At 38.0% G+C, this 24,973-nt stretch overlaps 1 protein-coding gene across 2 annotated transcripts in view; it reads right to left on the bottom strand.

Moving 5' to 3' along the window:
• The window catches only part of STIL (STIL centriolar assembly protein), a 77,366-nt gene extending 53,562 nt beyond the window's left edge, over positions 1 to 23,804 (bottom strand). The window contains exons 1-8 of one of the 2 annotated variants that reach the window (XM_047727558.1): positions 23,676 to 23,804; positions 21,175 to 21,261; positions 17,250 to 17,357; positions 14,273 to 14,385; positions 13,720 to 13,907; positions 12,292 to 12,539; positions 6,735 to 6,818; positions 5,394 to 5,480 (exon numbers count right to left, since the gene is read on the bottom strand). In XM_047727558.1, the coding sequence (XP_047583514.1) occupies positions 5,394 to 5,480; positions 6,735 to 6,818; positions 12,292 to 12,539; positions 13,720 to 13,907; positions 14,273 to 14,385; positions 17,250 to 17,357; positions 21,175 to 21,218 (872 nt within the window). In that variant the 5' untranslated portion in view covers positions 21,219 to 21,261; positions 23,676 to 23,804. The remainder of the gene's footprint in view (positions 1 to 5,393; positions 5,481 to 6,734; positions 6,819 to 12,291; positions 12,540 to 13,719; positions 13,908 to 14,272; positions 14,386 to 17,249; positions 17,358 to 21,174; positions 21,262 to 23,675) is intronic. The other variant, XM_047727557.1, reaches the window with a different exon arrangement.
• Positions 23,805 to 24,973: the final 1,169 nt, after the last annotated feature.

The following is a 24,973-nucleotide window of genomic DNA, read 5'->3' as shown; positions in this document are numbered from 1 at the left end:
GAAAAAACTAGGGAGCAAATGTGCTTACTTTTTAGGGTTACTGATTTTTATTTTTTAAAATACATTTTATGTTGAAATACATATTCCTTATAAAAACTTAAAGCAAGACAGGGATATATAAAACAAAATGAAAACCTCCTCACTCTCTGGTTTAGTGTATATAACTCCATAATTTTCTCCTTGGCATACAAAAACATTTTATACAATCTAACAAAAATGAGGCCGTACCATACATACTACAGTTGACCCTTGAACAACATGGGTTTGAACTATGCAAGTCTACTTACACGTGAATTTTTTTTTAAGATTTTATTTATTTATTTGACAGAGATACAGCAAAACAGGGAACACAACCAGGGTGAGCGGGAGAGGGAGAAGCAGGCTCCCCACTGAGTAGGTAGCCCGATGCGGGGCTCGATCCCAAGACCACAGGATCATGACCTAAGTCGAAGGCAGATGCTTAACAACTGAGCTACTGAGGCGCAGCATATGTGAATTTTTTCAATAAATACAGCACAGTACTGTAAATGTATTTACTCTTCCTTATGATTTTAATGACATTTTTTCTCCAGCTTGCTTTACTGAAGAATACTTGTAATATTGCGAGAATATTTAAAGGATATAATACATATAACATACAAAATATGTGTTAACCAGGTTATCTATAAGGCTTCTAGTCAAGAGTAGGCTATTACTGTAAGTTTTTGGGGAATCAAGTTATATGTAGTTTTTTTTTTTAAGTAAATGTTACGCCCAATGTGGGGCTTGAACTCATGACCCAGAGATCAAGAGTCACATGCTTGCCCGACTGAACCAGTCAGGTACCCCTATATTTCTGACTGAGTATCCCACCACCTGCATTGTTCAAAGGTCAACTGTATTAGTAATTGTTATTTTCAGTTGACTGTCTTGGATTTCTTCCCATGTCACTACTCTGTATTATACCTCAGACCTCTTTATTCTTCTTTAGTGACTACTAAGTATTACAATTTACAGATGTGCCATTATTCACCTAGACTTCTAAAAGTAGGTATTTTAATTATTTATAATATTTCACTATTATAAGCATGGATAAAAACATTCATTTTATTATTCAATGAATGGCTCAACAAATATTTGTAAAGTCATCAAGAATCCTTAAAACACATACTAAAACCAACAAGAGATATCCTCTTTTCAAAAGTTCACATTAGGCCACTTCACTTTTATAGAAGACCTACATTAAAATCTGCTTTCACTAACCGAGAAATCCAAAGAGGATTTTTGCTTTTATTAAAAAAAAAAAAAAAAGGCAAAATTGAAAATAACGTTCAGCATTTGTGCTGCATGAGCCATTACAGGGGTAGCATGCATCAAAAGCAAGAGTAGCCCTGCCGGGCTCCTTCTTCAGGAACTACATGCAGCATCTCAGCATTAAGCAGCCATAGCTCTGAACTGTGTCTGTGAGTACTATGTTTTACCTCAATTTATTTTGTGCATCCATTAGTAAGACATGTCCTAAGGTGTCAAAAAAAGCCTGAGAAGCTATTTTCTCAGTCTGGGAACAATGAAAAAATTTTCCATATAAATTAATGGTAGTTGGTTCTTTGCTTTGTCATTTCAGCTTACAAAAGATTTCATAGGAGCACTCTGTTCTTTCAGATGGGGTGGGGGAAGGAAACTGTATTTAAAAATACTTTAAGAAAAAAAATTTTTTTAAATAAATAAAGGAACACCTGGTGGCTCAGCTGGTTGAGATTCCGACTCTTGATTTTGGTTCTGATTGTGATCTTCGGGTTGTGAGATGGAGCCCTGCTTTGGGCTCAGGGCTCAGCAAGGAGCCTGCTTGAGATTCTCTCTCCCTCTCCCCCTCCCCCCAACACACGCACTTGCACGTACTCTCTAACAAACAAGTACAACCTTAAAATAAATAAAACCCTTTTAGGAGTTGTCTCTCCTTTGTAAAACACTGAATGAAAGATAATTTGGGGATACGTTACAACATTAATAAAACAGTACAGTGAGGGCTGTAGAGACAGAATGTCTGTTCTGCTCAGCTCCTCCTTTAGGTCAGACAAGCCCACGGTTCAGAATGTTGCAAAGCACCAACCTAAGCTATGCTGAGCAGTGCTGACTTCTCTTTGGTTCATAGAGTTGGCAGTAATTACAGAGTTCAGGTATCAAAGAAATTGCCTAATGCTTCAGACTGAACACAGACTAAAAGAGTTTCAAAACTAATTTTACCTAGCATTTACTGTCAATAAGTAGTTAAAAGTAAGACCAGTCACTGATAACAAAACTTAGTTGTACTAATATACTAAAATGAATATTTGTTTTATTGCAAATAAAACTAATTATCTTGAAAAGGTGAAACAAAATATAAAAAGTAGAACTGCAAAAAGTACCTGAAGAAAACACAAGAGATTTTTTATTTCAATAAATATTTCTGAGTGTGCAATTCCTTTCTAAGACTGAAAAAGAAGACTGATAATCTGACTTAGAAGTTAAGTCTGGGAAAAATATCGTTAACCAAAATTAAATGAAATGGCAATCTGGGGGAAAAAAATCTTTGCCATATACATATATACACAAATTTTTGTATTTATATAACCTCTACCATACATTCACACACCCATTTTTATAAATGTACATTTCTGTGTTTTACATACTATATATGTACATAGAGAATGAGAAAGAGAAACAGAGCTATTACAAAGCAATGTGAAAAAGATGCATAATCCAATAGAATGGCCAGAGACATGAATGTGAAGATCCCAAAAGAGGTTATAAAAATCAGAAAAGATCATTTCCCATTCACCAGGTTTGTAAAGATCAAAAGTTACCTCTCTGAGGTTTGCTACTTTCCCCTCCCCTTCTTCCTCTCAGGCATAACCTCCTTGCTGTCTCTTGAAGATGCAAAGTGATCTTTCACCCACAGTCTTTGCACTTAATGTATCCTCTGACTGGGATGCTGGTGCAGATGGCCACATGGCTTTGTTTACTTCCTTCCCTCAAACCTTTGCTTCCCTGACCACCTTATTTAAAATATCAACACTTGGGGTGCCTGGGTGGCTCAGTGGGTTAAGGCCTCTGCCTTCGGCTCAGGTCATGATCCCAGGGTCCTGGGATCGAGCCCCACATCAGGCTCTCTGCTCCTCGGGGAGCCTGCTTCCTCCTCTCTCTCTCTGCCTGCCTCTCTGCCTACTTGTGATCTCTTGTCTGTAAGTAGATAAATAAAGTCTTTAAAAAAATAAATAAAATTTTAAAAATAAATAAATAAAAAATAAATAAATAAAATAAAATACCAACTCTTTTCAGTATTGCATGTGACACTTCATCTCGGGGTTGTAAGTTCTAGCCCCAATTTGGGTGTAGAGATTACTTAAAAAATTTTTTTAAAAATCTTAAAAAAAAATAAAATTTCAATCTTTACCTATCACTACCATCCAGACACACAATATCTACCTCCTCTGCTTATTTTTCTCCACAGCATTCATCACCTTATAAAATACTACTTATTTTACTTATTCTGTTTACTGCCTATCACTGCAGGGTCTTTGTTTACTGCCTATCCCCAATATCATGAACAGTGCTTGGTACACAGTAGGTGCTCAATAAATATTTTGTTCAACAGTGTTAGTGAGGGGATGGAGAAAACAGGCACTCTCAAACAATGTTGGAATGCTTATAAACTGGCAGTCTTTGAAGGCCAATATCTATAAAAATTTAAATTACAAAAGAAAATAATTTTAATTACATACTCTTTGACATAGAAAAACCACTTTTAGGAATTTATTCTACAAATATGCTAATATATGTACACATGTGTATGTAGACAAAGATGTATACACAAAATTGCTGCAAAGGCAAAAGGACTAGTTTTGTTTTTTTTTTTTTAAAGAGTATTTACTTTTTTATTTGACAGAAATCACAAGTAGGCAGAGAGGCAGGCAGAGAGAGAGGAGGAAGCAGGCTCCCCACTGAGCAGAGAGCCCGATGTGGGGCTCGATCCCAGGACCCTGGGATCATGACCTGAGCCAAAGGCAGAGGCTTTAACCCACTGAGCCACCCAGGTGCCCCAAAAGGACTAGTTTTTAAGATATAATACATATTCTTTTTTTTTTTTTTTAAAGATTTATTTATTTATTTATTTGTCAGAGAGACAGAAAAAGAAAGCACAAGCAGAGGGAGCGTCCAACAGAGGGAAAGCAGGCTCCCTGCTGAGCAAGGAGTCCAATGTGGGACTTGATCTGAGGACCCTGGGATCATAGCCTGAGCTGAAGGCAGATGCTTAACAGACCGAGTCACCAAGGCGTCCCAATACATCTTACTTTCTATTCAACTGTCAAATAATATGACTGAATTTGTATGCGCCAAGATGTAATGACCTCTAAGGTATAATGATAGAGAGAAAAAAAGCAACATACAGAAAAGAACACTATGTTCCTATTTGTGATAGGAAAGTGTGATACCTGTCTACACACTGATATTTTAGGAAAGGAACACAAGGTACTATTTAACATTTAATACTGTCTCTGGGAATAGGCTCTGCAGATATGGGGGAAGAAGAGAAACTTAAGTATCTTTACATATATTTGATTTATTGCCATGGACTTGTACCGCCTTTTCAACAAAGTTTTTTTTTTTTTTTTTTTTTAAGTATATTATAGAGGCACCTGGGTGACTCAGTCAGGGAGCCTGCTTCTCCCTCTCCCTCGGCCTGCCTCTCCCCTTGCTTGTGCATGCATGCGCTCTCTCCCTTTGTGTCAAATAAATACATAAAATCTTAAAAAACAAAACAAAACAAAAAAACGGGTATTATAGCTACCCAAGGTAGACACAAACAGGCCTGGAAATTTTAATAGATGAAAAGCTGAGGCAAATGGTGGTATCACACACAAAATACCAAGATTAAATGAGGAGTTGAAGTTAGAAAGTTTCTTTGCTAGTTCCAATAATTGTACTTCACTTCCAGAAAGAAAATTAAATATCTCTTCTCAAATATTTCTTATGGTACTAGTATTAGCACTGTGTAACTTAATAAAACACACATAAGGCAACAAATTTAAACTCATTTTCAATCACTTCACTAAAAATTAATCTCTTTATTTATAAAATAGGATGCTACAGTAGATGATCTCTAGGTAACCACCGCCCCCCACCTGAAAAGTGTATGTTCTGTCTTATAGTACTGTGGTTAGACAAGTGTATTTCTTCACATTTCCATGTATACTGCAACCTCTTCTTTTCTGTCTGGTTTTATTCCCATTTAATGTAAGATTTGTTTTTCTTAGTGTGCTTATTCTACCGTTCTGTAAATATTATAAAAGGTTAAGGCACTGCATGAATTTTAAACAAGACCAATAAAACATGAACAGGGAGAAGATCAAAATAAAATACAAAATATCACTTGCCTTTCTTGAATAGAAGAACTAAACATGTATCGTAAGCAGCAAGCCCATACCTGAGGACTATAGATATGTATAATTCCAGAGAGCCAACTAAAAGAAAAAATACAAATTAAAAGGTATAGTCACTTACAAATTAACACTTAATGTACATTAGATTACATTCTTCTCAAGGTGATAGAGCAGAGAGTCTTGATATTCACCAGCAACACATTAAACAGCTCATAAATAAGAAATCTATGGACACTAGACCATGCTAATAATTAAAAGGAATATAGATATAGACAGAGAGATATTTCTCTCTGCCCTCTTCCACTTGAGAGGACAAGAAAATGGTGGGAGACAAAATGGTTAACATAGATGAAAGCAGAAATCAATTAGAATAAACTAGTCTGGACTAGAAGAATGGGCTAAATTAGGGGAGAATGCTAATGCAGCCTAAAACTATAGCGTTATTGAGAGGATTAAATGCTGTAACATACATATGTAGCCCCCAACACCCAAGGCTCTTCACTTGGTATATCACACAGCCAATACCAGGACCACAGGAAAAAGACTGTAAGATTTTGTTGTCTGCAGAAGATTTGTACATTCTCATTGTTTAACTGCACATACCACCAGACCCCTCCCTCCTATCATCCAAACTCTTTAAGGTCCAGCTCAAGTTTGCTTTTTTTAAGGAAATGTCCCTTATAATCCCTCTAATGAATACTAATAATGCTCACTGTCTATATTGCTCATTTTATAATAAATCATATACTTCCTTATTATTTTCCTATTTGTGAATATACATATATTTGATTGCTCCACCTTGATTATAAATTTCTTGGAGAGCTTTAAATCCTAAGACAGTACCAAATATAGTGCTATGCATAGTGTAAGCACTCAATAAATACTCAAAAAACATAAATTTCTGACTGAATAATCTGTCTAAATGTCATTAACCATGAACTCTAAAGAGAAAGCCATTAACACCAAAGGGAATTACCGCAAAACTGCCTGACGGTATATTTTGAAGTGTTATTCTGAGCCCTGTGTTCTTCAAGGTGCTTTAAGGACAGAGGATAGTAATGAATGTTAAAGAAACAGGGTTCTAAGGTTTCAACTTCAATCAGAAGAATTCAACTTTATATGTTTTATTTACTGGAGTTCTTCCTAAGATTGAGCAAAATCTGGTTTTAACTGATACTGCTAAGAAAATAAGAAAGCTTAAGAATCACTGGCCTTTGTAGCTTTATAAGCTGACCTAAGTATTAAGTATATATTCATAGTACAACTAATTAACATGTTTATTATATACATTTGAATACATATGTGGCTGAAAAAGTTTTCATATATAATACTTACATTCCCACTAATGGTAGAGAACAAACCTTGGGATCTGATTCCAGCAAAAGTAACAATTTGCGTGTTTCATCCATGGTAAGATACCTAAACAGAAGATATTCATGTAAAAAACAATTAAGAGTATGTACTTTTTACCTAAAAGAGATAATCTGAGTGCTTGGAGAAGCATATTTTAGGCAGGGAAGATGATTCAAATGAATGCTTTCCCACATACATAAACACACACACACACACACACACACACACAGAAAATAGGTCAAAATGTAAAAAAAGAATCCAGTAAGAGGAAGAGATCGAAGAGATTTAATATCTTAAAATTTCTACTAAAACAGTCATTGACGATCATACACCTTTTTAAAAAGTTTTGCTCTAAAAGTATCTACTTATTGGGGCACCTGGGTGTGTTAAAGCCTCTGCCTTCAGCTCAGGTCATGATCCCAGTGTCCTGGGATCAAGCCCCACATCGGGCTCTCTGCTCTGCAGGGAGTCTGTTTCCTCCTCTCTCTCTCTCTTTGCCTGCCTCTCTGCCTACTATGATCTCTGTCTGTCAAATAAATAAATAAAATCTTTAAAAAAAAGTATCCGCTTATTTTAATCAGGAATATTAAAATCAAGGCTATTTCATATTCAAATAGGTTTCCCAGGAAGAAGTGAATTTCCTGTTACTAGAAGTGTTCAAGCATCCCGGTGACTTGACAAGACTGCAAAAGATGTGACTCCTCACTAACAAAGCTAAATTATGTGAGATATATTCAATTTTCCATGCACTATACTCTTCCAACCATTATCAAAGAACGTTGGAACCATTATGATAGATGCCAAAATTCACTTTTTCCTAAAAGGACATTAAATCACATTTAAACTTTGTTATTACATTTATTATTGACAGTAGCTTAAAGTTTATTTTTTAAAGTAATCTCCACACTCAGTGTGAGGTTTGAACTCAAGACCCCGAGATCGAGAGTCACATGCTCCACCAACTGAGCCAGCCAGGTGCCCCTATTATTGACAATAAGTTTTTTATTTTTTTTTAATTTTTTAAATTAATTTTAAGCGTAACAGTATTCATTCTTTTTGCACCACACCCAGTGCTCCATGCAATCCGTGCTCTCTCCAATACCCACCACCTGGTTCCCCCAACCTCCCATCCCCCGCCCCTTCAAAACCCTCAGATTGTTTTTCAGAGTCCATAGTCTCTCATGGTTGACCTCCCCTTCCAATTTCCCTCAACTCCCTTCTCCTCTCTAACTCCCCTTGTCCTCCATGCTATTTGTTATGCTCCACAAATAAGTGAAACCATGATAATTGACTCTCTCTGCTTATTTCACTCAGCATAATCTCTTCCAGTCCCGTCCATGTTGCTACAAAAGTTGGGTATTCATCCTTTCTGATGGAGGCATAATACTCCCATAGTGTATATGGACCACATCTTCCTTATCCATTCGTCTGTTGAAGGGCATCTTGGATCTTTCCAAAGTTTGGCGACTGTGGCCATTGCTGCTATAAATATTGGGGTACCGATGGCCCTTCTTTTCACTACATCTGTATCTTTGGGGTAAATACCCAGTAGTGCAATTGCAGTGTCATAGGGAAGCTCTATTTTTTTTTTTTACGTTTTCATTTTTTTTTTAATTTTTTATTTTTTCAGCATAACAGTATTCATTATTTTTGCACCACACCCAGTGCTCCATGCAATCCGTGCTCTCTACAATACCCACCACCTGGTGCCCCCAACCTCCCACCCCCCACCCCTTCAAAATTCTCAGATCGTTTTTCAGAGTCCATAGTCTCTCATGGTTCACCTCCCCTTCCAATTTCCCTCAACTCCCTTCTCCTCTCCATCTCCCCTTGTCCTCCATCCTATTTGGAAAGCTCTATTTTTAATTTCTTGAGGAATCTCCACACTGTTTTCCAAATTGGCTGCACCAACTTGCATTCCCACCAACAGTGTAAGAGGGTTCCCCTTTCTCCACATCCTCTCCAACACATGTTGTTTCCTGTCTTGCTAATTTTGGCCATTCTAAGTGGTGTAAGGTGTACTCGAGGAACTACAGAACACTCATGAAAGAAATGGAAGAAGACACAAAAAGATGGAAGACCATTCCATGCTCTTGGATCAGAAGAATAAACATTGTTAAAATGTCTATACTGCCTAGAGCAATCTATACTTTTAATGCCATTCCAATCAAAATTCCACCGGTATTTTTCAAAGAGCTGGAGCAAATAATCCTAAAATTTGTATGGAATCAGAAAAGACCCCGAATCGCTAAGGAAATGTTGAAAAACAAAAATAAAACTGGGGGCATCACGTTACCTGATTTCAAGCTTGACTACAAAGCTGTGATCTCCAAGACAGCATGGTACTGGCATAAAAACAGACACATAGACCAGTGGAACAGAGTAGAGAGCCCAGATATGGACCCTCAACTCTATGGTCAAATAATCTTCGACAAAACAGGAAAAAATATACAGTGGAAAAAAGACAGTCTCTTCAATAAATGGTGCTGGGAAAACTGGACAGCTATATGTAGAAGAATGAAACTCGACCATTCTCTTACACCATACACAAAGATAAACTCAGAATGGATAAAAGACCTCAATGTGAGACAGGAATCCATCAGAATCCTAGAGGAGAATATAGGCAGTAACCTCTTCGATATCAGCCACAGCAACTTCTTCCAAGATATGTCTCCAAAAGCAAAGGAAACAAAAGTGAAAATGAACTTTTGGGACTTCAAAATCAAAAGCGTCTACACAGCAAAGGAAACAGTCAACAAAACAAAGAGGCAACCCACGGAATGGGAGAAGATATTTGCAAATGACAGTAAAGACAAAAGGTTGATATCCAGGATCTACAAAGAACTCCTCAAACTCGGGGCACTTGGGTGGCTCAGTGGGTTAAAGCCTCTGCCTTCGGCTCAGGTCATGGTCCCAGTGTCCTGGGATCGAGCCCCACATCAGGCTCTGTGCTCTGCAGGGAGCCTGCTTCCCCCTCTCTCTCTATCTGTCTGCCTCTCTGCCTACTTGTGATCTCTGTCTGTCAAATAAATAAATAAAGTCTTTAAAAAAAAAAAAAAGAACTCCTCAAACTCAACACACACAAAACAATCATATCAAAAAATGGGCAGAAAATATGAACAGACACTTCTCCAATGAAGACATACAAATGGCTATCAGACACATGAAAAAATGTTCGTCACTAGCCAGCAGGGAGATTCAAATTAAAACTACATTGAGACATTAAGTTTTAAGAATATGAACAACTATAGAATTGTCAAGAGTCTGGGTGCCTCAATGGCTCAGTCAATTAAGTTTCAGGACTCTTGATACCAGCTCAGGTCATGATCTCAGGGCTGTGAGATTGAGCCCTGCACCAGGCTCCACACTAGGCATGGAGCCTGCTTCCGATTCTCTCCTCTATCCTTCCCTCTTCCTCTGCCCCTCACACTCCCACACACCCAACCCCCGTACTCTCACTCACTCTCTCAAAAAAAAAAAGGGTTAATTTCATCATTATGGCTTTAAAACACAAAAATGAAAAGGTTAGAAAGTTTGCTAGTTCCAATACTTGTGCTTTAATGATGCACAAATACTTGTGCTTCAAAATGATGCTATTAGTGATATACAATCTTAATAGTACCACTGAGGATATATTTTATTGCTATAATAACCCTAAAACAAAAAGATAAAGAATGTATCAGGCCATGTGACAAGATGATTAAGCCTGAGTTGGCAGGGAGATTTATGGATCAATAATGATACTTAGGGCCACCTATGTGGTTCAGTTGATAGAGCATACAACTATTAATTTCGGGGTTGTGGGTTCAAGCCCATGTTGTGTATAGAGATTACTTAAAAATAATATCTTAGGGAAAAAAATGACATCTGGGGCACCTGGCTGGCCCAGTCAGAAGAGCACCTGACTCTTGATCTCAAGGTTGAGTTATTGGAGTTCCTCATTGGGTGTGGAGATTACTTAAGATAAAAATAAAAAATAAAAATACACCTGTTCTGAAAGCTCTTCTGCCTTGACCATCTGATAAATTCCTATTCTTTAAAAGAACTAGCTCAAGCCTTCCATGACTTCCCAGGCAGTTTGGACACACCTTCCTGCTTTCCCTGCACTGTATAAAAACTCCCATTATATTTATCTGCATCATGTTTATATATTAATATACTTTATGGACAACAAATATGGTTTTTATCTATTTAATTCCAGTGTCTAACACAATACCTCTTCTATAATGGATCCTAAAAAATGTCAGGATAAATGAATGAATGTGGTTAAGGAAAAGGAAAATGTCACAAATTAGATAATTCTAGGTAAGAAGGGGCAAGGAAGACAGGTAATTAGATACAATATTGAACATCTTGGGTTACTACTAACACACCAAGGGGTCACAGAAGGAAAATTTAAAGAAGGATAAATTCATACTTCACTAGTAGGTGGGCATGGGTACTAAGAAAAACTAATTTTTTAGTTAATTTTTAAAAAAATTCCCATGTCCCAACTGAACAGCACTTATTACTCCTAGAGAATTAAATGTTTCACTTAATTCAAACACTTATCAATATCACCTTTGACCAGACCATGATATTGGAATGTACACACTTTTCCCTTTGTACCACTCCAACCAGAACATTGCTCTGGTTAGCATGCAGGACTTTTCCAAGAAAAATAGGACTTTTCTTGCTATTCCAGGGACCCTCTGAAAAGAAAACCCTCTCTTTTTCTTTTCGTCTTTTGAAGAGGCATTTTTAGAGGACTGGACTTGCAGTTGAGTGTATCTTGGCAAACATTTTCAGCTCTAGAGACCTAACAGGAACTAGGGTGGAGTCAGTGGGAAAGGAAACCAGAAGTGAGTTGCTTAGACTTTAAAGCGGAGGGTGCTTCCATTGTCTAACCTAGCTCAGTAGACAATAGATAAAGAAAGTGGATGAGGATTCAGGGAAGCAGCCCTGCTGAGGGTCAGAAAGCATGCAATTTGGCTTCCACTTCCTAAGAAACTAAGAATGGTGACAGAAAGCTGGAGAGGATGCTGCTCCAGCTGTGTGGGGGAACTCCACCCTCAAGTTGTTGACAATTTGGTAAGCAAGAGTACTACGAATTTTATTTAGCTATCTCCTTTCTCTCTCTGCCATACTCATTATTCACAATTAAAACAAGTAATAAAACAAGCAAGTAATAAAAAAATTTTCAGCCTCTGTAGGCTCATAGTCTTAAAAAAAAAAAAAAAAGACAGACAATAACCCAAACCTAGGCAAAATACAAAGGGCAAAATGACATAGAGGATAGTGCCTCCTAATTTCAAATCACGAAATACAATCAATTTTAAATATAAATTTTACTATTTATTTTTCTGGGGATGATAAGCCACAACTCTGAACTATATTCAAATAAATTGAACAACTTCTTTTTTCACTTTCCTTGGCTATTTATCTAGCCACCACAGATCTCTGGCATATAAACTGAATGCACAAATATCTCATATGATGTGAATACCATGAAAACATACTAATGTAACCAATATTTAAAATTAATTTATCTATTACTTACCCAGATTTATAGGTACCTTGAACTTGAGAAATATTCAGATTACTACTCAAGTTTCTTGCCAGAGCTGTTGGAATAACGGGGATGGGCTTTACAGGTGTGCACTTAAAGGTGTTTGCCAGAGTTACTGCTGCCCAATGCAAATCCAAATCCACAATGTCCAAACTTTCCTTGGAAGTGATATGAGCTCTTAGGGAAAGCAGTTTACCACAATCCAAGGAATCTTTGCTACATATATGATGCTGCAGAGCCTGAGGAATCAATATTATATAATTACTTTAAAACTTTGAAATTTGTCCGTATCTCTAAACGTTCTGCTTCATACTGGTACAACATATATACATCTTTATCTAACAAAATTAAACAATTTCTGATTTGTAACATTTCAATTCTGATTTTTTTCCATGTGACCAAAAAGTCACATGAGTAATTATGTCAAAGGAAGTAAGATTTACTGTACCAAGTTCCATTACATATTGCCAACTTAGATGTCCCAGCAGCATTTAAAATTCTTTTTTTTTTTTTTTTTAATTTATTTGACAGACAGATCACAAGTAGGCAGAGAGGCAGGCAGAGAGAGAGACAGGAGGAGGAGGCAGGCTCCTTGCTGAGCAGAGAGCCCGATGCGGGACTCGATCCCAGGACCCTGAGATCATGACCTGAGCCGAAGGCAGAGGCTTTAACCACTGAGCCACCCAGGCGCCCCAGCATTTAAAATTCTTATTAGAGAATGTCACTTCCAGTAAACATTCATCACACGAAAAAAACAGATGTAAACTAACTCCAACTCAACTAAGAAAATCCAAAGTCCATTCTTCTTTATTTTCTTATTTCCACAAATTGTCAAGTCAGTTCTTCCTGCATGTTGCTCAGGCCCACTGTGTCCTTCCTAGACATTCTGCTACCATTCTACTCCAGGCTAATACACATTCTGGAACACACATCTGACTACAGACTTGGCCCACCTACTCTCTCTAACTTCAGTCAGGCTGCCCTATCAGATTAACTATCCTTGATTTAATAGTATTTCCTCTTTTCAGAAACTTTTAATGACTCTACATAGCCCATATAACAAAGTTCAAATTCCTTAGCCTGGCAGACAAGGCTCTCTACAATCTGGCCAAACTAATAGTCCAGTCTGATTATCCACAAATGCAGCAAAAATCTATACCCTTAATATTACCCTGAGCACATCTTGCATTTTGTTATCTTGGTCATACTGCCTTCCCTTCTGGAAAACTACCCATACATATTACCTCCCTAAAATTCTTGCCTTCAGAAACCCCATTTAATCGTATTTTAGCAACAATCATTCAACCAGAAATTAATTACGAATACTTGTTAAATATGGGTTTATTGAAATACAACATAATACCCATAATTTGATACTTGGGTTCAATTAAGAATAATCAAGTTATCAATATATCTCACCTTAAAAGCTGAACTGAAGTCATCTCCATCATGAACTATTAATTCTTTTGAACAAAGTCCATGAGTATGAATTTTGCATGGAATCACAAAGTCCCCAGGAAGAGAAGCAGTAGGGGTTCTCTCTAAGCATTCAGGTACTTCTCTACCAGGATCAAAACGATCAACTGTCAATGTCACACTTTCTTCATCTGAAGAACAAAACAGCAGTTATTATAAATAAAATTTATGACATGACAATAAAAATTGGAAATCAACCAAGTAAGCCGACTATTATAACAAAGCATTTTGTTCATACTAATAGTACACTAAGCTCTTATTTTAAAAAATGGCTCCCATACATATTCTTCCACCTGACCTGTGAAGTCTGTGATAGGCAGTGTGAAGTTTTACTTACTTTTATAAACTTGGTCTATTGCAAAGAAAATTAGTACAAAGAACATTACAACAATTGGCTGAATTTGAAACACAAATTCTATTATATATAAATAGATATATTTAATATATCTATAATATATAAATATAAATATAAAAATATTTTTTTAAAGTATATTACCTTCATCTACTATGAGAGAACCAAGTAAAAAGCACGGCAGGTTTTTTTTATTCTGCTTAGCATGACGACAAGCAAGTCGGATGGTCTTTTCAGTTACTACAAGCTTTGGATTTCTGAAAAATAACAAAAGCCTTTTATTAAATGGTAGGTCTGATATCCTAAAAAACCCTCCTGCCATGAAATGTTGCCTAAAATATAACATATATTTTTTAAAACGCACAGAAAAATCACTGTTGAGAAATCCTAGGGTCAAAGATGGGCAGGAGTTGGGGGTGCGTAGGGAGAGCTGCCTGGAAACCAGAACTGAAGTTAAGTAGACGCTGAAGTTATAGTCGTTCTCTGAGCATTTGCTTAACTTTACAAACCAGAGCAAGGTTCAAGAAACTATGAGGCTAGCCTCCTGTTTCTATAAATAAGATTGGTTGAAATACCACATCTGTTTGTTTACATATGGTCTATGGACTTCAGATTCTAGTATTATTGAATGTAGAATATATAAAACTATGATTAAAATGTGTAGGGCAGCTGGGTGGCTCAGTGGGTTAAAGCCTCTGCCTTCGGCACAGGTCATGATCTCAGGGTCCTGGGATCGAGCCCCACATCGGGCTCTCTGCTCAGAGGGGAACCTGCTTCCCTTCCTCTCTCTGCCTGACTCTCTGCCTACTTGTGATCTCTGTCAAATAAATAAAATCTTTTAAAATAAGAAAAAAAATGTGTAAAGATATATAAAAGGGACTTCAATATATGAGCAAGGAACTAGATACTATCAAAAAAGATGAGGCAAATTTGAAAAAGAACCACAAAGACTTGCAGAAATAAAAATATAGTCAATTGGGGCACCTGGGTGGCTCAGTGGGTTAAAGCCTCTGCCTTCAGCTCAGGTCATGATCTCGGAGTCTTGGGATGGAGCCCTGCATCAGGCTCTCCGCTCGGCGGGGAGCCTGCTTCCCTCTCTCTCTGCCTGCCTCTCTGCCTACTTGTGATCTCTGTCTGTCAAATAAATAAATAAAATCTTAAAAAAAAAAAAAAAATATATATATATATATATATATATGATCAATTAAAAAACCAATATAATGAACAGGGGATAAGTACATGAATTTTTATTATCCTATAAATTCTGCATATATATTATAAACAATCTTTGATATATATGGAATACTTCCACATGTAAAAAACCTAAACATACAGGTTAGATGGCTAAGTACACCTAAAGAGAAAATTAATAGAGTTGAAGAAAAAATTACCCACATTGTAGCTCAGAAAGATAACAATACAAAATGTAAAAGGTCAAGAGACATCAAGAAAAGAATGAACAAGTCTAAGAAATATTTAATTAAACTTCCACAAGACTGTTGGTTTTTTTTTTTTTTTTTTAAGATTTTATTTATTGGGGGCGCCTGGGTGGCTCAGTTGGTTAAGCGACTGCCTTAAGCTCAGGTCATGATCCTGGAGTCCCAGGATCATTTCCCTCATCGGGATCCCTGCTCAGTGGGAAGTTTGCTTCTCCCTCTGACTCTCTCCTCTGTCATGCTCTATCTCTCACTCTCTCTCTCTCTCTCAGGTAAATAAATAAATTCTTAAAAAAAAAAAGATTTATTTATTGGGGCCCCTGGGTGGCTCACTTGTTAAGCGTCTGCCTTAGGCTCAGGTCATGATCCCAGGGTCCCGGGAATGAGCCCCACATTGGGCTCCCTGCTCAGCGGGAAGCCTGCTTCTCCCTCTCCTACTCCCCCTGCTTGTGTTCCCTCAGTCACTGCGTCTCTGTCAAATAAATATGTAAAATCTTAAAAAAAAAAAAAAAAAAAAAAGATTTTATTTATTTGAGAGAGACAGAGTGTGAGCAGAGAAAGGGAGGTGGCTCCCTGCTGGGCAGAAAGCCTGATGTGTGTGGTTCCATCCCAGGACCCTAAAACCATTACCAGAGCCGAAGATGCTTAACTAACTGAGCCACCCATGCACCCCCACAAGACTGTTTTGTTTTATTTTTAATCAGTGATACTATTCTTCTCTGCCAACTGGTTTAGAACTTCGATATGTTTTGACTTGTATCTCTCCTTTAGTTCCACTGAATCCATCATCAAATACTATAAGCTATTTCTTCAAAAAGCCTTGTTTCATTCTTTCCTTTTGATCTTAATACTGCTACATTGCTCTAAACCCTGATAATAGCAACCATTTATTGAATGCTTCCTATGTTCCAGGCACCATGCCAACTGCTGCTTTACAGAGCCTGTCTCATTTAATCCCTACAAGAGTGCTACGAAACAGGTATCATTATTCCATTTTCTAAATAAAGAAACTGATCCCTGCCTACTTTACTGAGGTTGCATAAATAAGAAGTGGTAGAATCAGGATTTGACCCTCCAGGCAGTTTGACTCTAGTTACAGCACTTTAAACAAACCACTAGGGCATAAACGGATGTTGCTTAGATTACAGAAAACCATCCCACAGCTAAGCTAACTCCAGGTTTTCCCCATTATGACCCATCCTTCTTAGAATTCTACTTTCAACAAATAACTCCCTTATACACAAAATCATAGTGGATCTCTATTTTCTATTTCTTTAAGCTTAAGTTTTTATATCTTTCTTTCAAGATCCTGCCCTAACCATGATTTATATTCCTTCTAACATGATCTATCCACTTAAAGTAAGTTCAGTTTTCTAATGTTTTACAAAGACAGCATGCTAAAGCACGATCAAAAACCCTTCCAGTTTTTATTATATTTTGTCTCTTGAATTCCTATAATACTTAGCAATTTAGACTTGCAGAACATTTTAACTGTGAAATTAAGATTACTTCTCAAAAGCACAAGAAATAGATTTAAGAAGCAGTAAGAGAGATTGTTTGAGCGGAGTTTCTGAATGGAAAAGTTAAAAAAAAAAAGGAATTAGTTATAGTAATCAACTTTGCCTTACACATCCTTTTGATTCCTGTTTCTACTGGTTTGATTTGAAAAGAGAAACATCTTATACCTGTAGTAATTGAGGTGTAAGTAGATGAAATCTCCAATTGGGATTGGGTTCCAAAGTGCATATTTTGATGGAGGAAAGTAGAAAGGTACCATCCTGCTTGAAGGAAACCTTAAACAAAAAAATGTTTAAATCAAAACACAATGAAAAGCAAACTTAGCAGAAATTTTATAAGAAGCAGTTTAACATTAAATGATGGAGCTTTTCAAACTACTTATGTTAATTTTTTTAAAACTTAAAAATATTTTTAAGAAGTAAAAAAAAAAAAAGAAAGAAAGAAAAGAAAAATCCTTGTAACTTTACTATCAAGAAAATAAGCACTCGGGGTACCTGGGTGGATCAGTGTTAGGTTAAAGCCTCTGCCTTCAGCTCAGGTCATGATCCCAGAGTCCTGAGATCGAGCCCCGCATCAGACTCTCTGCTCAGCAGGGAGCCTGCTTCCCTTCCTCTCTCTGTCAGCCTCTCTGCCTATTTGTGATCTCTGTCTGTCAAATAAATAAATAAATAATCTTAAAAAAAAAAAAAAAAAAAGAAAAGAAGCACTCAAAATTTAGGTATAGCTTTTTCCTGTCCTTTTTTTTTTTTTTTTCCTATGCTTACATAAATTTACATACACACGTTTCTTAAAAAGAATGGGAAAAGGCACCTAGCTGGCTCAGTTGGTAGAACATGTGACCCCTGATCTCACAGTTGTGAATTCAGGCCCCATATTGGGCATGGAGCCTACTTAAAATAAAAAGACAATAGACGGGGGCGCCTGGGTGGCTCAGTGGGTTAAAGCCACTGCCTTAGGCTCAGGTCATGATCCCAGGGTCCTGGGATTGAGCCCCACATCGGGTACTCTGCTCAGAGAGGAGCCTACTTCCCTTCCTCTCTCTCTCTGCCTGCCTCTCTGCCTACTTGTGGTTTCTGTCAAATAAATAAATAAAATCTTAAAAAAAAAAAAGACAATAGACGAATGAAAGAATGAATGAATAAATAAATAAGAATCAATCCTATAATATCTTCATTAAGTAACAGAGAAAAAGTATAAACCATGAAATTACATTTAAATTTAAATTTAAAATTCTATCCTTCTGAACTAATTCCTAGATAATATCCAATAAAATTATGAAAAGCACAAAAACTTAATAGAGTCTTAATTTTTCAGTGTTTCTAAACTTGGGTCCTATCACTTCAGTTTAATTGTTACCGAAGCATCAAAAGGACAGCATAATAAGTAATTCCTTAAGTAAATATCCTAGATACAGCGTAAAGCAAGGTTTCAATGTTAAGTCATCCAGAACACAATCATAAAGTTTTTATTTTATGTAAGTGAGTAACATGAGAAAACCATAAGAAACAATGGAGAGAAAGGACTGAGGAAAAGATACCAGTCAAAGTCCCATGTAATTAAAGCAAGAAAGCTCTGACAGGGAGTTAACTACACCAATACATTTGCATGGTAGTAGACTATTCAAAAGCTGAACTGAAAGATTATTTATCATATCATGTTTTAAGAATATCTCATTCTAAATCTTCCTTTCTTGTATCATCTAATGAAGCTTCTCAACTACAAAACTAGACTGTTTACTGGTCACCTACTATGTACCAGGCATCCCAGCAGGCACTTTACATACACAATATTTCTCACTAAAACTGCTCCAGAACCACTTTATTATCCATTTTATAGATAGCAAACAGTAACTTTCCTAACTTTATACAATAATTAAAGTAGCAAAGGTAGGCTCTGAATCTAAGTGTGGCTGATTTCAAAACTTATACTTCCAGAAGCTGAATGGTATAGAGATTTAAAACCTGGGTTCTATTTCTGGCTCCACCACTATTCCTAGCTGTGTGCTTTCAAATCCATGTCTGATTTGAGCTCATAATATCTGTAAGAAGGATCTTTAATCTCCCTTTTTTGAAATGAGGACATAGTCTGAGATTGAGAAATCTGTTCAAGGTCACAAAGCTAGTAGGAACAAACTGTCAGTTTATCTGTTTCTATATTTAATATATTTATCACTTATCAGTTGGTGAGAGGCAGCATAATCTGGTGGGTAAAGCAAAATGTCTGGAAATCAGTTGCTTAGGTCTGAAAACTCGCTTCAAAATCTGCTAGCTCTGTGACCTTTCTCACGTTATTTAATGTCTTTGTGCCTCAGTTTCCTCATCTGTTAAACAGGTAATACTTGTATCTGTATCTCCAGGCAGTTATACTGAATATTAAATGAGTCCATATATGTAAAGGGTTTAAAGTAGAAGTCACATCAGGTTTAAATCCTGCCCCATATCACTTACCAACCATATAACTTTGGATTGGTTAATCTCTCCATGTCAGTTTCCTCATTAAAAAAAAAAAAGGCAGGGGGATGAAGATAATAATAGTACCTATACCTCATAGGTTTGTTATAAGGATTAAATAAGAATAATGCACATAATGTGCTTAGCACAGCACCTGGCACATAAACAATAAATGTTGCTATTAGTTGTTTTCTTAATCTAAGGTACACAGTAGACTTTAGAGGCAGGGGAAACAGAAACATCTTGAAATGTGGCACAAAATTTTACATGTATGTATATAAGTGTTTTATCATATAAAAGGGGAATTCATGCTATCAGATATTCAAAGCGGTCTGCAACCCCTAAGTAATTCAGAACTGTTGCTCTCAGTCCAAAGATTATTGAAAACCAGAGGTCGGGGCACCTGGGTGGCTTAATGGTCAGTTAACGGTCTGCCTCATGCTTAGGTCATGATCCTGGGGTCCTGGGATCGAGCCCCAGGTCAGGCTCCCTGCTCAGTGGGGAGTCTGTTTCTCCCCTCCCTCTCTCCTGCTTGTGCTTTCTCTCTCTCTCACTCTCACTTTAAAAAAAAAAAAAAAAAAAGGAAAGAAAGAAAACCAAAAATCATTAAATAAGTAAAAAAACTAAGTTGAATATATCAGGAATAATCAATTTAAATTACATGAGTATATTATCTTACCTAGAATGTAAGGAATGAATTTGACCCAAAAATAAAATAGAAAAGATAATGTATTGACTTGTTGCAAGTGCAACAAAGTTCCTTCAAAGAACAGAAGTTGACAAATTTTCAAAGAATAAGAAGTACTAATAGGATAAAACAGAAGGGTCAAAATTAAGCAAAAGGAATATGATAGCCTCTTTGGGTCACGTTTCCCATTGTCTTCATCAAAAACATCTGGTACAAAAGAAAAGTACAGAGAATGAAGGTAACTCATGGATATAATTATAGTATAGAAGAAAAAAATTCACGTCAGCAATAATTGTCCCTTTCTCGAGGGAAAAAAAAGAACGATAAATGATCCAAACAGCTAAATAACACAAGGCAATCTGCCTTATCCCTATAGTACTGACAGACTGAGAAAATTAGGGGACAGGTGGCAAGCTCCTCCTTCCCATTCTACATGAGTGGGAAAAGGCTTAGGAACATTTAAAGAAACTTGGTATATCCAGTGTGAAATCTTCCATCAAGGATTAGGGCTTAGACAAGGGAAGGAACCCAACCACTTTCTCATTTGTCTAGGATGGAAATAAATATGTATATGATTTTTAGCCTCAAGAGCTCGGGTTCTATTTCCCATCAATAAAGATGCTCTGGGAAACCAGAAAAGGGAAGGTGGGAATAAAACTAATATTTACCAAGTGCTTACTGTGTGCCAGACCCTTTACCTTAGTAATCTTATTTAATCCTTCACAATAATTTGTTACATAGAGATTACTATCCCCCATTTACAGATGAGGAAACTGAGGCTTATAGAAGTTAATTAACCTGATCAAGGTCACCCACCTACCAAGTGGTACAGATGGGACGTGGATCCAGATTTTCCTGACTTGAAAGTTTTGTTTTGTTTTGTTTCTATTCTAACCTATCTTCCCAAGTTATGAGAAGCAGTGAAAAAAACATTTTGTAAAAATGCTTCTATACCTGGTACTCATCTGGGGCCCTGCAAGAGAAGATGTAGGCTCCATGGCAGCTGGTGAATTATGTATTCGATTTCAAATGCTCAGAATCCTAAAAAAGTAAAGAGAATGTTACTAATGAATGATTAAAAAAAAAAAGAAACATGATTTAACCACATATTAACAGTACAGACAAAATTAGGTTACTTGTATGAAGTACCTTCATCTATAGATTAGTAAGAGAAAATGGTTGTGGATTCTGATCATTTTCATACTTTATAGTCATTCTGCCTATAAACTAATGTTAATATTAATCTGGGCAGCAGGAAGTTTTTAATATAGGAAATTTTGGCCAAAAGCCTCATAATATTCGAAAACTGCAGAACAGTACATAGGAACAACAAACTAGATATTTATTGAATCTGTAATAAAGTTAACAAACCTTAAATCTTCTGGAGATAGAAGACAATACTGCATCCCTACAAACAGACTTGTTTTCCTACAGAATCAGTGGTCCTTTTTTGGTCTCACATGCCCTCTCTGGGTATTTCTCATCTATTCCCATTATACTGTACATAGCAAACTCAGTTTCCACCTCTCTTCTCAGTTTCAAACCTGTATTTTAAACTGCCCACTGGATAGCTCCATTTAAATATTATCAAAGGAAAATACAGAGCTCATAGTCTTTTCTTTACTGTTCAGTATTTCCTTTACTCTTTTATTAGGTCTTAGCGTTCTTTAGGCCCTGAACATTCTATTTCAATCCTAACAAGAAGGAATTGTCTGAAGCAAGATAAGGGAGGAAAGAGTTATTAATGCAGGTGCAGAAGAGATTTTTTCAGATAAAGCCAGAGGCTGAAATTATTGACTAGAAGAAAATCTTGTTTAAAGTGCTCTTGTAAGGTTGACTAAAAAGTCTCTCTTGGAGATATCTGGACTTCATGCATCATCTATGGAATGAAGGCTTTAATCTTGAAAGCCCTTCTATGTCATTTGGTTGTCACGCATAATAGTATTCAGATCAATAACTGTAACTCTAGGAAGTATATAAAATGCCATTTTACTTCAATAAATGAAAGAGTCTTAAAGCTCCATATTTGTCTCTTCTTCCTTTATGTATGAGGGTAAAAAGATGATATTGATCTATTTCTCATTTTAAAATACATGAATTTATTCTGACAGCATCACGCAAACAATTAAAGCCAGTGAAACTAAAACCACATAACACCTATACCTAGCAAAACATACCCTCCTCAGATAATGACATCATCCTTTATCAAAATGGAAACCCTCAAGTTATCCTTACCTCCCCTTTCTCCCTGTTTCCCGATATATATTCTGCCTTAACATCTCTAGGACCTTATTTCCTGACTTCATCAATTCTCACCAGATTTACTGAAAAGTCCCCAGAGTGCTCCCAGAAGGGTATTTTTGCATATCTGACTATATTATTTTCCCTGCTGAAAAAGCTGAGGGCTTGGGGCGCCTGGGTGGCTCAGTCGTTAGGCGTCTGCCTTCAGCTCAGGTCGTGGTCTCAGGGTCCTGGGACGGAGCCCCAAAATCGGGCTGCCTGCTCAGCAGGGCTCCTGCTTCCCCCTCTCCCACTCCCCTGCGTGTGTTCCCTGTCTCGGTGTGTCTCTATCCAATAAATAAAATCCTAAAAAAAAAAAAAAAAAAAAAAAAAAAACTGCTGATGGCTCTTTTTTTTTTTTTAAGATTTTATTTATTTATTTGACAGAGAGAGAGAGAGAAATCACAAGTAGGCAGAGAGGCAGGCAGAGAGAGGGGGAAGCAGGCTCACTGCTGAGCAGAGAGCCCGATGCGGGGCTCGATCCCGGGACCCTGAGACCATGACCTGAGCCAAAGGCAGAGGCCTTAACCCACTGAGCCACCCAGGCGCCCCGGCTCTTCTTTACATACAGAAGAAAGCACCTTCACAGTCTGGTCCACCTTATTACTCCCCTTTATCCCACATTCCAACCAAATTGAACTACTTACAGTTCCCCGAGTTTGAGCATCTTTGCACAGCCTGTTGCCCTGACTTGGAATGCCCTGGTAAATCATCATCCTTCACAACCCCAATCGAATGTCCCTGGCTCTGTAAAACCATCTCCTGGACACCATAGTGATGTCACCACTGCCTGCGTTCACACATAGCATTTTCACACAGTATTGTTGACACACTATTCCCAGGAAACCGCGGACTTCAAACTTTAACTGACCCCTTCACTACGTAGCCACATGAGCTGAAAGTGAGGAATGCAGGAACGAGCACACTTCAGCCGTCAAACTTTCGCCTTTAAATGGCACGTTATCGACGGCAAACCTCTTTCACATACCCAACGACAAACCATTCCTAGAGAATTCGTGGTCCGCACGACTGATTTCTCCCACTAGTTTCCCTTCACGTCATCGGCGCCAGGCTCCAGGAGGGCTGAATCCACCAAAGGGCCCTGAAAGTTCCCACCGTCCTCCTAGCTTCGCTGCCGCCCTTCGAGAGAATCCAGGACACAAAGCCCCACTCACCGCTCCCTCCGCCCAGCCGGGTCTGTTTGTTGGGCCGGAACAGCGGTCCGCTCCAAGAAGCGCCTCCGCCGCCTCCGCCCCGCCTCCGGGACGTTGGGGTCGCGGGAACCGAGGCGGCAAACAGCCTCGAGAAACCAAAGCCCGCGCCGCGCCTACTGACTGGTCAGAAATCCGACCCGTCAGGGGCAGGGGCGGTGCCAGAAGCCACACGCACGGTCGCCGAGACGTGCTGCTACACCAGCCAATCAGCTCTCCGCACCAATCCGGCGCTTGGCCAATCCCAAGCCTCATTGGAGAAAAGAGTGCGCCACCCGTTCTCCGGGATCAGATACCGGAGGATTTAAACACTACATTTTGGTCAACGGTTAAGTTCCGGGGTGGGTGGACCTTGCGCACGCGCAATGACAAGCCCAATCTGGTGGATGCGGGAGTGGCAGAGGAAGTCGGAAGTGCTCTTTCCCAGATTGTCGCCGAACGAGTAGAAGCGGACAAAACTTTCTACTTAAATGGACAAAAGGGAGGGAAGTTCGATTCCTTCTAGTTTCTTAACGAAGAAGACTCCTCTCCTCTCAATAACAACAACAAAAAGCTTTAGTTCCTTACCGTTGAGTAAAAAAGAACGTGATTTAAATTTATAAACCATTTATTCTTAGTTTCTACAACTGATGTTGGTAATTGAGCCTTCTCCACCATTATTTTATATGATTGTCCTCCAACAGCCAAAGTGGGTATTATTATCCCTATTCAACAAGGGAGGAAATGTTAGAAATCACACAGCTAGTTAGAGCAGAGTGATGATTTGAAATGCCACTTAGCTTTCCACCATATTTCACTTATGTTAGTTTCCTGAGCAATATGGGAGTGTCAAAGTGTGAAATGCATCTACAGGTTGTATTGTTCTGAATAAGCGTCCACTCTTTTGAGGGAGTTAAAACACTTTTTAAAAAAGATTTATTTATTTGTCAGAAAGTGCAAGCACAGCAGCAGGCAAAGGAGAAGCAGGCTCCCCACTGAACAAGGAGCCCCACTGGGAGACTGGATCCCAGGGCGCTGGGATCAAGACCTTGGCCAAAGGCAGACGTTTAGTGGACCGAGCCACCCGGGTGTCCCTGAAACACTATCCTGAAAAATGTATAAAACTAGCCAAGAGAAGGGCGCCTGGGTGGTTCAGTTGGTTGAGCAATTGACTCCAGATTTCAGCTCAGATAATGATCTGGGGTCCTAAAATCATCCCGGGGCGGGGGGGGGGGGGGGGGGGGGCGTGGCGGCTCCGCACTCAGCAGGGAGTCTACTTGAGA

The sequence above is a fragment of the Lutra lutra genome, chromosome 4, assembly GCF_902655055.1.
Source record: "Lutra lutra chromosome 4, mLutLut1.2, whole genome shotgun sequence".
Taxonomy (NCBI): Eukaryota; Metazoa; Chordata; class Mammalia; order Carnivora; family Mustelidae; genus Lutra; species Lutra lutra.
This window is presented reverse-complemented; position numbering and strand designations above follow the sequence as displayed.